The sequence below is a fragment of the Mercenaria mercenaria genome, chromosome 5, assembly GCF_021730395.1.
Source record: "Mercenaria mercenaria strain notata chromosome 5, MADL_Memer_1, whole genome shotgun sequence".
Lineage (NCBI taxonomy): Eukaryota > Metazoa > Mollusca > Bivalvia > Venerida > Veneridae > Mercenaria > Mercenaria mercenaria.
The window spans coordinates 48,741,225-48,754,781 of record NC_069365.1 but is presented as its reverse complement, the minus strand read 5'-3'; the positions used below and the strand labels follow the sequence as shown (position 1 = coordinate 48,754,781).

General features: G+C 33.2%; 1 protein-coding gene across 7 annotated transcripts in view; it reads right to left on the bottom strand.

The window, feature by feature from the left end:
- LOC123557106 (uncharacterized) overlaps positions 1 to 13,557 on the bottom strand; it is a 53,175-nt gene that overhangs the window by 5,073 nt on the left and 34,545 nt on the right. The window contains exons 1-12 of one of the 7 annotated variants that reach the window (XM_053543461.1): positions 11,294 to 11,424; positions 10,885 to 10,911; positions 9,107 to 9,319; positions 8,576 to 8,608; positions 7,967 to 8,173; positions 6,271 to 6,327; positions 6,018 to 6,062; positions 5,303 to 5,509; positions 4,567 to 4,605; positions 4,031 to 4,237; positions 2,736 to 2,780; positions 2,024 to 2,230 (exon numbers count right to left, since the gene is read on the bottom strand). The exons of 2 other annotated variants lie outside the window; for them this stretch is intronic. In XM_053543461.1, coding sequence (XP_053399436.1) covers positions 2,024 to 2,230; positions 2,736 to 2,780; positions 4,031 to 4,237; positions 4,567 to 4,605; positions 5,303 to 5,509; positions 6,018 to 6,062; positions 6,271 to 6,327; positions 7,967 to 8,173; positions 8,576 to 8,608; positions 9,107 to 9,319; positions 10,885 to 10,911; positions 11,294 to 11,369 — 1,363 coding nt within the window. In that variant the 5' untranslated portion in view covers positions 11,370 to 11,424. Of the gene's footprint in view, positions 1 to 2,023; positions 2,231 to 2,735; positions 2,781 to 4,030; positions 4,238 to 4,566; positions 4,606 to 5,302; positions 5,510 to 6,017; positions 6,063 to 6,270; positions 6,328 to 7,966; positions 8,174 to 8,575; positions 8,609 to 9,106; positions 9,320 to 10,884; positions 10,912 to 11,293; positions 11,425 to 13,557 lie in introns of those variants that run through there. 4 more of the 7 variants (XM_053543458.1, XM_053543457.1, XM_053543456.1 and 1 more) reach the window with 4 other exon arrangements.

Sequence of the window (13,557 nt, the reverse complement as noted above, 5' to 3'; positions counted from 1 at the left end):
ATCTAGTTACCAACAATCGATCCAGTCCTTCGGTGCAGCAAGAATGCACTTAATGTAATTTGTAGTGTACAATGTAAGACTATTAATTACATATACCCCAGTCACACATACGCGGATAGCTACGTCTAGCCACGGATAGAAACGTAGTATTCCGTATCGATCCGTACCTGAGCCGTACCTTAAAGTAGTAATCCGTATCAATTCGTAAAGCTGAGGCACGGATCGATACGGATTACTACGTTTCCATCCGTGGCTAGACGCGCCGTATGTCTGACTGGGGTAATAAATTGATTTTGACATGGTTGATTCAGATACATCGCATGTTTTGTGTTATGAACTTATGGTTGTTTTTCTGACTTTAAAGGGCAGTTATTTAAACCCATTGTGGGTTGTAATTTTATTTTTGTTTTCTGGCAACTATCTCCGGTCCCTTAATGTTAATTTAAACAATATTTATTGATATACCCCTCCCCCCGCACTCCCCACTCCCACTTTGTTCATGCTTGGTCTATTGACTTTGTCTATATGCTACACTCATTCTATTGTGTTTGTTTATATAATTGTATTTTATATTGTTATAATCTTCTAATCACGTATTCGTATCAGTTGTGTGCTGTTTGTATATATTTCCTGAACACATTATACTGATCCAATGTTGCTCAGGAAAGTAGACAGTCGCGTGCACGTAATATTATCCCTAGTGGAATAAACACCCTACTGATTCTGGTGAAGGTGCATGTAGGGAAATAACTGTGACGATTTCCATCATTTATATCCACGATTTAGTGTCTATGACAAAACCGCCAAAGTGGCAAATATATGGTGATATAATGTGGGCGAACTTTATAATCATACATTGTTGAAACAGTGTCTTCCATTTTATATACTGAAGCAAACAAGACCATCATTCCACTACATCGGGGAGAAGTCATTGGAGAGGTAGTAAAAGCAAAAATGTAAAAATAAGCCACTGTTAGATTTATAAACTTCTGAATTATGCATGAAAATAATACACCATGATAAAATGGTGCTTATTATTTACCGTCACATTGAATTAGGTATGCGTGGTTACAAACTGGAGTGGGTAGACTTTCATCGAACAAAGTTCCAGCTGGACACTCCTGTTTCGCCCAGTTATATGTCACTGACCATTCTGACTGAGTAAGTATACTGTTTACAGTTGGTGAATGTTCACGTAAGGCATTTACTATTACATTGACCTTAGTAAGGATACTGTTTGAGGTGAATGTTCACGTAAGGCAATTACTATTACATTGAGATTTGTAAGTATACTGTTTGAAGTGAGTGAATGTTCACGTAAGGCAATTACTATTACATTGAACTTAGTAAGTATACTGTTTGAAGTGAATGTTCACGTAAGGCAATTACTTTTACATTGACCTTAGTAAGTATACTGTTTGAAGTGAGTGAATGTTCATGTAGGGCAATTACTATTACATTGAACGTAGTAAGTATACTGTTTGAAGTGAATGTTCACGAAAGGCAATTACTATTACATTGAACTTAGTAAGTATACTCTCTGTCGCGGAACGGTCATGTGTCATTGAAGATAGTTATTATACTATAGAAGCAATGGGGACTTCTAAAGTCCAACGATAAAGGTTGACTGAAAGTTTATTAGTGCATATAGTAGAAAATGAAATATAGGCAGACAGGATGAGAACGGGACGTCTAAAGCATAATGCTTTTCATTGATGCAAAAGGACTTTTATTATTTATTTCAAAGAAATTGCATACAACATTTGACTAAACTTAGTGGACTAGTAATTAGTTTTGTCTTATTCCGCCCGATCATGAATTATTGTATCTTTCTTCGGCATTTTTCTTTCGTTATTATATCACACAGTCACATAGATTTCGAAAACGGATAAATATAATGTGTCCATTACTTTGACATTCCGTTCTATGTTGTGAAGAAAGAGTTATCATATAATGGCTTAAAAGTGCGAAAACAACGCAGAACAATTTATTAAAGATTTATATAGGAAGTTCATACATTTACCTGTACATTGAACTAGGTTAGCATGATTACAGACTTTAATGCTCTCGTCAAACAAAGTTCCAGCTGGACAAACCTGCTTCGCCCACTTGTATGTCACGGAACCGTCAGATTGGGTTGACGCATGCTCACACTGGCAAAAGTTGCTACATCCGGAACTTCTCAGAGGAAGCAGGCGAATATTTGCATATGTGTTTTGAGTACAAACACCTGTAGAGTAATATTTGTGACTTAACACATTATTGTAAACAATAACTGTTTCTTAAAGTTATAATTCTGTTTTGAGTGTACGTGCAATTCATTTTGCAAGCTCTTACATATCTTAATATTCATACTGGTCAACTTAACATTTTTTCCATGTTAGACAAGTGTCCTGATTTATGCATACCAAAACGACGTAAATACTAATAATTTTACTGAGTTTAATAATTGTTGTAAAATTATAAACCTTATTGATATCAATGGTTTATACTAGTAATGAATGCCTTACAAACAGAGATGTTTCAAGCTACGTTAACCATGTATCCACCTTAAAAACATGTGTACATTTGTTTCAATCAACCTTATAAAAGAATGGTAATATTTTTCCAAACTGAACAGGAGAAGGGTTCGTGTTTATTCAAATTTTACAATTTTGTTATTTGAACATATCTATAATAATTATGGATTGTTTTATTCGTATTCCCTTTTAAATAATAATAATATAAATCAATACCATACTCCTGTTGACATTCAGTGTCACTGTCATCATTACCATTAACTGAAACGAAATGAAGAAAAACAACTGATTTTATGGAAAATCCTTTCGGAGGTGTTCTTACTTAATAACTGAAAATTATATGTTTATACTTTATAAAAATCAAACAAAAACTCGGTTAATTTGTACATTTTTTACATTTGCTGACAAGGAGAAGTTTTTTTTTAATTTGAAACGGAATATAAAAACATACAATTACGAATCTTTTCTGACCATGAAAATCGCAATAACGTTATATTACCGTTTGAAGATTTTGTTGTGCGAGCTGCTTTCGTTGTTGTTTCTTCTTTCACATTTTCTGCAAGTTTACAAATGCTAAATAATTAAGCCTTAGAGCTTGACTCAAAGTTTTGTTTGCAAGAAGCTTGGAAAATTAATTAACAATGAATATGCTGTTCGGCAATTTCAAAAGGGAAAAATGTCGATAAGAAGCGTTCCGTATTCCATTAAAATTATGGTTCTGTGGGTATTGGGTATCTCACATGCTAGGCAATAGTGGAAACTTCTCGCTCGTTTTACTATATTTTGTAACAACTTTACCGTTCATGAAGTAGGGTGAATTATAAACTTATTTTCTGAATGGGATGTTACACATACAGTTATGTGTTTTCGCAGGCTATAATCAAAGTCAAAGTTATTATTTTACTTGAAATTATTTTACAACCTGACTTTTTTCACAGTCTATATGAATTTTCAGACAACATCCTACTATGATTATAATGAAAATTCAGTTTGGAGTAAAACAGTCATGAGTGCAAAAACTATAATCTCCATTTGAAATAGCAGATCTGTAACGCCACTCAACAATTGTCGTGTTTACGTATTCTCATTTCGTCATTTAATTTAGTCGGATGTAAAAGATGCTCAAATCGCTTTCCATAAAATCCGAAATCACTAGCCATAAATATAATTATAGACTAACAAACATGCATGGTTGACAGAACATGTAATGATAGTATAGAGCAAACAGTGATATGTTAAAAAATCATGCAACAATAATATGGAATGTACAGATCTCAAAGAACAAAATATGGGACTGAAACATGCAGAAATAAAACCTTTTATGGAATTTGCACAGAACACACAACTATAAGAGGCTGATTATTTAATCAAGCATTACAAATACACATACAGAACCTATATTGGATATACATTGTCAGAAAATATACAACCTGTACGAGCACAAATGCACACAGTTAATTAAGGGTTCTAGTATGCAGCTGAAATCCGTGTTTAATCAAAATAACATTTACCTGTACATTGAACTAGGTTAGCGTGGTTACACACTTTAATACTCTCGTCAAACAAAGTTCTAGCTGGACATTCTTGTTTCGCCCACTTATAGGTCACAGAACCGTCAGACTGAGTTGACGCATGCTCACACTGGCAAAAGTTCACACACCCGGTTCTTTTCAGAGGAAGAAGTCGAGTACGTTCGTACGTGAACTGATTACACACACCTGTGAAGTAGTATTTGCTTCATGTACATGACACAGTAAGTCAGAACAGGCCTTAAAACACATCATATAGACGAGAAATGTAAAACTAATACCAGCCATAGAATACTTTCATACGCCTTTTAGGAAGGACAATATTTAGATGATCACAGAAGTTATAAATGTATAAATAAGGATTATTATATTTTTTTAACTTCAGGCAATCCATTAAAATATTAAGGTATGCATGCTATTTATCAGCATTATATGTCATTGTGTGAAACATAAGTAGCCAAATCTGAACATCATTCAAAACAATACAATACACGTAGGTATGTAACATAAGTTTCTACCATGTTCCTGTAGACAATCAGCCTCACCGTCATCATTCCCTGGAAATAAAAAAGTTACTAAGATGTGTCATTTAAATTTTATTTAACACTTCCAATATAACCTTATGTTATTACTGTACTGCAACATGTATATTTAAAGAAAAGCTTACAACTTTGTTATTTTGGTCGGCGTTACGAATCGGTGCCACACTGGGCAATAACTATGACATTAAGAATGATGAGGATACTGCGGAAGCAATGGGAACTTCTCTCGTGTATCAATAAAAATGGACTAAACGTCTCATAATGCATATAGAAGAAATGAATAGTAGGTAGGTATGGTGAGAATGAGCCGTCTACGGATTCATGTTAGCAATACAATGAAGTTACTGTAACATCGAAATGAAATGTGTTTCATTATAAACTTGTAAAGCATAATACTTCTCATGGACGCTAATTAGACCTCTAACATTTGTATCTTAGAAATTGCTTATAATAGTTGACTAAACGTAGTGGACCCGTTATTGCATTCGTCTTAATTCGCCTGAATATGAATTCTCGGAATTGTATCTGATAAAGCCACATAACATTCCATACCAACCTGTGAAAGACAACTTTGCTTACGGATTAATATACGGCATCCATTACCTTGATAGTTCATTCCATGCAGTGAAGAAAGGGTTATAGCAAAATAACGCTAAAATAAAGCCAACAAACGATTGATAAAAGATTTTATATCGGAAGTTAATATTGTTACCTGTACACTGAACTAGGTTAGCATGATTACAGACTTTAATGCTCTCGTCAAACAAAGTTCCAGCTGGACAAAGCTGCTTCGCCCACTTGTATGTCACAGAACCGTCAGACTGAGTTGACGCATGCTCACACTGGCAAAAGTTACTACATCCGGAACTTCTCAGCGGAAGCAAGCGAATATTTGCATATGTGTTTTGATTACAAACACCTGTAGAGTAAAATTTGTTACATAACCCATTATAATGATCTGCAACAGTTATTACAATTTATGATTACGTTTTTTAGTGTAGTACAGCTTGTTTTGCAAACTTTTACATATTATTATATCCATAATGGCTCATTCAACATGATTTAAGTGTTAGATGCATCTCCGATACTAAGAGTATGATGATTTACTCATTGTAAAGCGACAGAAATATTTAATAACTGCACTGCGTATAATATTTGTTGTAAAGCCATAACACTGAATGGTATTACAGGGTTTATACTAGTACCTTACAGATAAAGATTATAAGTCAGGCTACGTTAATGTACCCATCTTACAACAACTTGTGTAAATTGGCTTCAATCAACTTTGTTAAACAAAGGTAGTTATTCAAACTGAACAGGTGAAGGGTTTGTATTTATTCCATTTGTTGCAATATGCTATTTGAACATATCTATTATGGATGGCTTTATTTGTATTTTGTTTAAATGATAAAAATATAGATCTATACCATGCTCCTGTTGACATCCAGTTTCGCTGTTATCATCACCATTAGCTGAAACGAAATAAAGAAACAACTGCTTTTATTGAAAATCCTTAAAGGGGTGGTTTCAATCAAATGAAAATTATATGTATACCGAAGATTTTGGGTTTAAATCTTGTACATAATTATGCTGTTAAGGAGAATTGTTTTATTGGAAACCAAATACCCATAAAACTACGAATATTGACAGATCATGGAAATCATAATACAGGTATATTACCGTCTGACGATTTTGTTGTGCGAATTGCTTTCGTTGTTGTCTCTTCTTTCACGTTTTCTGTAAGTGAACAAAGGTTAGATAATTAAACCTTAGAATATGGTTTTCTGGATAGCTGTTGTATAGAATGTTTGGAGCTTCACTTTAAATACAAAATAGGCTATCTTTATTATGGTTTTATAAATCTAGAAGACTGGGAAGATTAATAAACAGAATTATTTTTTCGGCAAAATTAAAAGGAGAGAAATGTCTACAGTCAGCCTGCGATTTTCTAATAACATTATATTTTTGTTACTATTGTTGAAAAGCTGATTGTTTAATAGCTCAAATGAATGTATTTGGGATAACCTTTTTGTTGTATCGTACTGATAATATTTTTGCGGAATTTTCAGAAAGAAAAAGATACACGCATATCATTCTAACATATTTGGCGGAAGTGGAACTTCTCGATTGGTAAATATGGGCAAATTCACATCTGAGCTCCAGAGAAGTGTAGGCTGTTGTGTAAATGATACTTGCTCCCACCAGTAAAGTAATCGCCCAATCAAAAATTGGGCCCTGGAAATATCTAAAACTGTTTTCCCCCTGCATATTGAGCGCTCTGATGAAAAGCAAGGAACCAGTAAACCCTACCTCGGCGTGGTGTTTGCAGAATTCAGCTCTTAAACAGGGAAGGTACGAGTATAGAGTCGGTCTCTACTCTACCCTAGAGCTTCCATGTGAACTTTCCATATATTTATACTTTTCCCTACTTCCAGAACTTGAACTTTTTTACTAAATGTAGTAACTTGCTTCCCGTTTTACAATATTAAGTAACAACTTGATCTTTCTGGAAGTAGGGAAAAAATAACAAAAATATTTCCCGAACAGGATGTTTCACTTACAATGAAGTGCTTTCGTTTAACATAAGCTTATCAAATAAAATTACGAGTGTATTTCGATTGTCCTGCAACAGCAGCCTTTACATTTGAAAATATTCATAGTCTTTTGGGACCAAAGGGTCCATTCAACAAATAATAGAAATTCTCGTAACCTATCATGAAGTCAGTTAGTCAGAGTCATTGTTTTACTTAAAAGTATTTTACAACCTGACTTTTTCACAGCCTGTATGAAATGTTAGGAAAAATTCTGTTATGATCCAAATGAAAAATAAGTTGCGAACAGTCGTGTGCACAAAAATATTATCTTCATTTAAAGTAGTAAATCTGTAACAACACACGACCATTTTCATGTGATTACGTATTCTCGTACAGCGTTTCAGCATTCGTCGGAAGTATAAGTTGCTCAAATGGCTTTCCATAAAAACCGGAAACGGAGAACATTTAATCTGCCGTTATTTCGGGACTACATGTACTACATTAACTTATAATTCGCTTATAAGAGTCATAAGATATAAGTTTAGGTTAACAAAAATGTATGTTTGACAGAACATGTATAGATGGTACAACAATATGGAACGTCTTGTACAATATATAGATTACTGAAACATGCAAAAATAAGGACTTTTATGGAATGCACAGGTCACAAACGTACAACAGATGGATTATTCAAACATGCATTGCAAATGTATATGTAAAACCTATATGGGGCGTTCTTTGTCACAAAACTTACAAGCTGTGTAAGTACAAATTAATGCTCACGAGATATGAGGGGGTTTAATGCCCAATGGCGATCATTGTTCAATCAAAATAACATTTACCTGTACATTGAACTAGGTTAGCGTGATTACAGACTTTAATTCTTTCGTCAAACAAGGTTCTAGCAGGACACTCCTGCTTCGCCCACTTATATGTCACAGAACCGTCAGACTGAGTTGACGCATGCTCACACTGGCAAAAGTTCACACACCCGGAACTTTTCAGAGGAAGAAGTCGAGTATGTTCATACGTGGACTGATTACACATACCTATGATTAAAGTCAATTGTTTAATATTCCGTCAATCTATATAACATTCATCAATCTATACGAAAATAGTAAAGTCCGCAAGCAGTTCTATTCCGCTTTGTATGCCTATTAGTCTCCTTGCAGCTACTCATGTGGTTATTGGTTTTAGTTCCTTTGTATTCATTACCAAAGTTTTAACTTTATCATGCTAGTTGATTATTATTTAAGTTCATTATGTTCAAGCAATTGCTATGTTAAGATATGTTAGAGACTTCTACCCAAAACGGACTAAGGCAATCTTGTGTAAGGTTAATAGTACGATGAACTTGGTTTACAGGAAATCAGAATTTAGATATTCCTGAGCAAGAGATACAAATTGAAAGTATAATTTCTTATTTATTTACAAAATATATGTAAGTATACCATGTTCTCCTTCACAGTCGTCACCCACGTTTGCTAAAAAAAACAAAATGTTATGATTTATTTAAGTCAGTGTTTTAAATTGATAATTTGCAAGTTTTTGTTATTTGTCAGCTCGTGATTTTCTAGCTTTACTTGATGCGTAAAATTGCCATTCTGGAGGCATAATTTGTTACACGCTGACGGTTCGTATAAAATAATCATCACTTTAAAAGAATATAAATACAGTTTATTGCAACCATTGCCTTTTATGTTGTTTCTGGAATGTATTTCCCATAACAAAACCATGCTCTGCTGCATGCCTATATAATCTAGAGCATGTTATATTTTTATTTACGACTGAATGTCACTGTGTATGAAATAATTAGATCAAGGAAATTAAAAATGCTTGTGAACAAAAATAAGTCGTACTCATCTTTTTTCTGTATATAATACTATTATTAAGTTATTAAGTTTGATATTCTTTTGTACAATACGGGAAGGTCAACCTTATAAAAAGAACGAAAAGTGATTATGCTATTATGCTATTATTACCGTTGCACTGCACTTGGTCAGCATGGTTGCACACACGGGCTGGAAGACTTTCATCAAACAAGGTTCCTGCTGGACATTCGTGTTTCACCCACATATATGTGACAGAACCATCTAGCTGGGTTGACGCATGCGCACACTGGCAAAAGTTCTTACATCCGGAGCTTCTTTGAGCAAGCAAGCGTACATTTTCGTACATGAACTGAGTGCAAACCCCTTAAATTGGAACAGCATATCATACTGTTTTTATGTGCGAGGGATTTAACTGTTTCAGACGTAATGAGGGTAGCAATGGCAATTAGATGTAAATTTTTGTACTCTGTAATGCGAATTATAATAGAAATGCAATAATCATAAGTATGTTAAATAAAAACGACTGTTATTCGTCAGGAAGATATAAAGTAAAGACAGGAATGAAAGCTAAATATGTAAACAGATGTATAATTAATTAACTGATAATTTGGTTTACAGCTATAAGTATAAAACTGAACACGTCAGTAGCATCAACATCTGAGAAAAAATCAACCATATAGATCTATACTTGTGAAGTACATGCATACGTTTCCAGAGGTTGTGAGTCAATAATATTGAAGTTAGATAGCTGTTAATCCGGAAAATGTAAAATATATTTTCAGTATAAGGAACGCCGTCCTTCAACATTTTAACTACTGCTGATACTAGATATTGTTTTGTAACATATGTTATGTGTATTTTCTAGATCTAGAAAATATCTTGAAATAAAACATTTTCGTGAAAAACGCACAGAACAGCTTTAAATAGACCAGCATTGTTTGTTTTTCAATATACATATGTAACAAGGTATTAAATGTCCTTTATAGATAAGGAACCCTTTTTAGAGCGATTTTCTATTTTAACTGACAAATTACCTTTAAATTATTTGTTCCTATAATGTCAGAAAAATAAAGAATTTGTTGGTATCATTTTAAGATAAACTATGTTCATCTTTCTCTAAAATATTTTATCATGATTATATTTAATGTCACAGTTAATATAAATGTCTTACATGTACTAGTAAAAGCAATTTGTTTAAACGACTTCCTGTTATTAAAGCCATTATATATTCGTACTGTGCTCTTACTTGGAATGTCGCATTTTAACATTTAGCCTGCTGATTCAGCCTTTAAGACCAGTGCAGACCAAGATTAGCCTGCACATCCGCGGAGGTTAATCATGGTCGGCACTGTTCGCTATTCAGTCAGTTAATTTTCAGTTGACAATCCTCGTATGATATATGGTATTGCTCAAATTGAATGATTGACCAGTCCATTTTAGAAGTTTAGCAAGCTAAGTGTTAAATATATTATACTGTGCTGTTAATACACATAAACACGTTTATTCATGAATGTTAAAATATATATACATGTATTTCTAAGGTTAAATATATTTTAAGACCTCAATTTGTGTAACACCGTACATTACAAAATGTTTCAATACATAATATGTGTGTATGTATAAAATCATATTATGTAACTTATCATATTAATTTAATATTATAATCTATTTTGAATAAAATGTTGCATCCCTACGTTGTGCAATGTTATAGTGTTATAAAATGTTTTATACTATGATTAAATACTGATATACATTTTGATACTTATATACATTTATATCATGTGGTTCATAATAACCGGAGATACGCAGATTAGGATCTGAAAACAAAATGTTTACATTACGAACAATTCCAGCACAGTATATATGAATGTTTGAAACAAAAACAAATAAACATATCTGTTTATTATATGTAAAAAATTAAAAATTACCATGTTCTCTTCTACATGTTGCATCCTCTAAAATGAAAGTAAACATCTTTGCAAGTTACATCATTACATGTTACATTATTATGGGCTACATCTTTGCAAGTTACATCATTACATGTTACATTATTACGAGTTACATCTTTGCAGGTTACATGATGGCAAGCTACATCAGTGCAAGTTAAATAATTATAAGTTTAATTATATGAATCCGATCAGTGCAAGTGTTTTCATTTTTTAGAGCTAGTTAAATGAAAAGAATTTCAAACAAGTAATTATTGTGATAAGAAAACAATCAAATGCAATTATTATGATACTGTCTCTGTTTGGAACATTTAAAGATACTTAGATAAAAAGAAAAAGAAAAGAAATTTAGTTGCTCTAAAAATAAAGAAAAAAATTGTGATGCCCGTACCTTGAAGTACACGCCCCTCTGAGACGAGAAACGATACTGATATATAAAACAAACTCCAAATTGCATAGAGATACATTTTACGTGTGTAATTAGATTGTAACAATGTCACTTTCTGTAAGGGTATTTGCACTTTTTGACTGCACATTCTTCAGTATATATAGTGGAAAGTGTATGTATACTGAAGCCGAAAACAACGCATCCATAGATTTTTTTCCTTATTTTTGTCTGATGATGACAAAAAGATTCCTAAAAACGGTTTTGAATAGAAAAAGTATATATTTCTGTTAATAAGGAAAATATTGTTTATATAAATAAATAATGAAAATAAGGCACGGAACAGACCGTTGCATAGTGGACATTTTAGTTTGTTTTTGGTGGAAGATTGGAACTTTTTAATCAAGCGAGTGTCATGTGAAATACGCGAAAGTAATCAGACAGTTGAATGTGCTTGACCTTTTACTATACCAACAAACAGACTGTTCTTGTTTCATGCAAACCAGTGCTGGTTTAGCTAAATTGGATTAACTCAAAAGTAATGTTGAAGTATATAGTTTACCTTTACAGAAAATACGTGACATCATTCAAAACAAGGCCTCATACGCGAAACAAAATTCGTCCTTTAGTTTCTTACTTTTTTTCTTAAAAGGACACAATACATAGAATCATTTGAATTTTCAGTTTATTGAAACAGTGGTGCTATCAGAAAAGAACATATAAGTCAATAAACCACTGAAAAGTCAGAATGAAAAAAATGCCATTAGGAGACGGACACTTCATCGAAAAGAACTAATAAAATCAGAGAAAATAATGATATTGTTGGTCCGCAGTATACTTTTACTGTCAAAACATTCTGATTTATTTATGAAGAATGACAAAACAAAATTTCCGTCTGCAAATTTAGGAGTGGGTGCTTCCTGATTTAGGATACGATCATATTTTAATACATCAAACGCCTTATGGTAAAACACTTTATTTCAATAGCCGAAGATTTATAAACTCTACTTCATTATGTCAAAGAATATCTAAATACACCCAAAACTGTGTACTTAACGTTGTCGAGTATTGTTGTTGACTTTGATTAAGAATCAACTTTTCAACTCTGATTTTAAAACATTTTAAGTACGTATTAAGCCGGTTTTTCTTTTTTCTTTTTTGTTCTATCAACTATATACTAATGCAGGGTTGCAGATACTTGGATATTCAGGTGCACATAGAATTGTTGATTGTGTGAGTTACATGTATATATATTTTGAGATGTTTTGTCCAATTATTTATGTAATTGTCCTAAACATTTTATGCATAGTTGATATTTGGGAATACTAGTAACGTATTTCCATATTCTGTCAATATCACTTTTTTTTTGTTAGGTTTCACGTCACACCATCACAATTATAGGTCATATGGCGAATTTCCAGCTTTTGATAGTGGAGGAAGACCCCAGGCGCCCCTCTGTGCTTTATTTCACCACCGACCTTCCGTAAGTCAGCTGGATGGCTTCCTCACATGAAGAATTCAACATCCCGAGTGAGGCTCGAACCCACATCGAGGGGCATGTGCTTCGAACACAGCAACATTTAACACTCTGACACGGAGGTTCCTCAGTCGCACAATAGTATTATGTTACGATTCAATGCTCCTAAAATAATATTGATGCGTGAAAGCCATAGACATACCTTTTGTTGAGTCTCCTATTCTGGCCCGTCCACTAGCCACTATCCCTTAAAATTAACATATCATGTCATGAAAATTAATGATTATGCGACATCTGGAGTATTTAGGTTCATGAAAATAATATGCGGTATAAAATAAATGCATCGTGTTCGGTTGTTGTGTAGGTATTGTACACATCTAGCGCCTCAGTCGTAAATGATATTAACTTTCCATAAGAACCTCAGTCGTATGTGTGTCGTATATTAACTTTAGTCGTACCTGATGCTATAACTGTACACAAACAATTTGGAACTGAAATTAACTTTACACAAGTCCCTCAGTTGCCCCTGATATCAATTTAAACAAGAACCTCAGTCGTATCTGATAGTAAATGTATAAATCTTAAGGTAATGGACCAAAAATGACAATATGCGATAATTTTCTATTACGACCGACTGGTTATTACTTAATACAAACAACTGGGAACCTGAGGACACAATCACAAGAAGCTACTGATTTATCACATAATTTACATTTTACATCGTCATAGTGAAATCACGCCATGTCATATCTTTGGTATTTACACAAGTTTAAAAATATTTGACTTTGAGTCG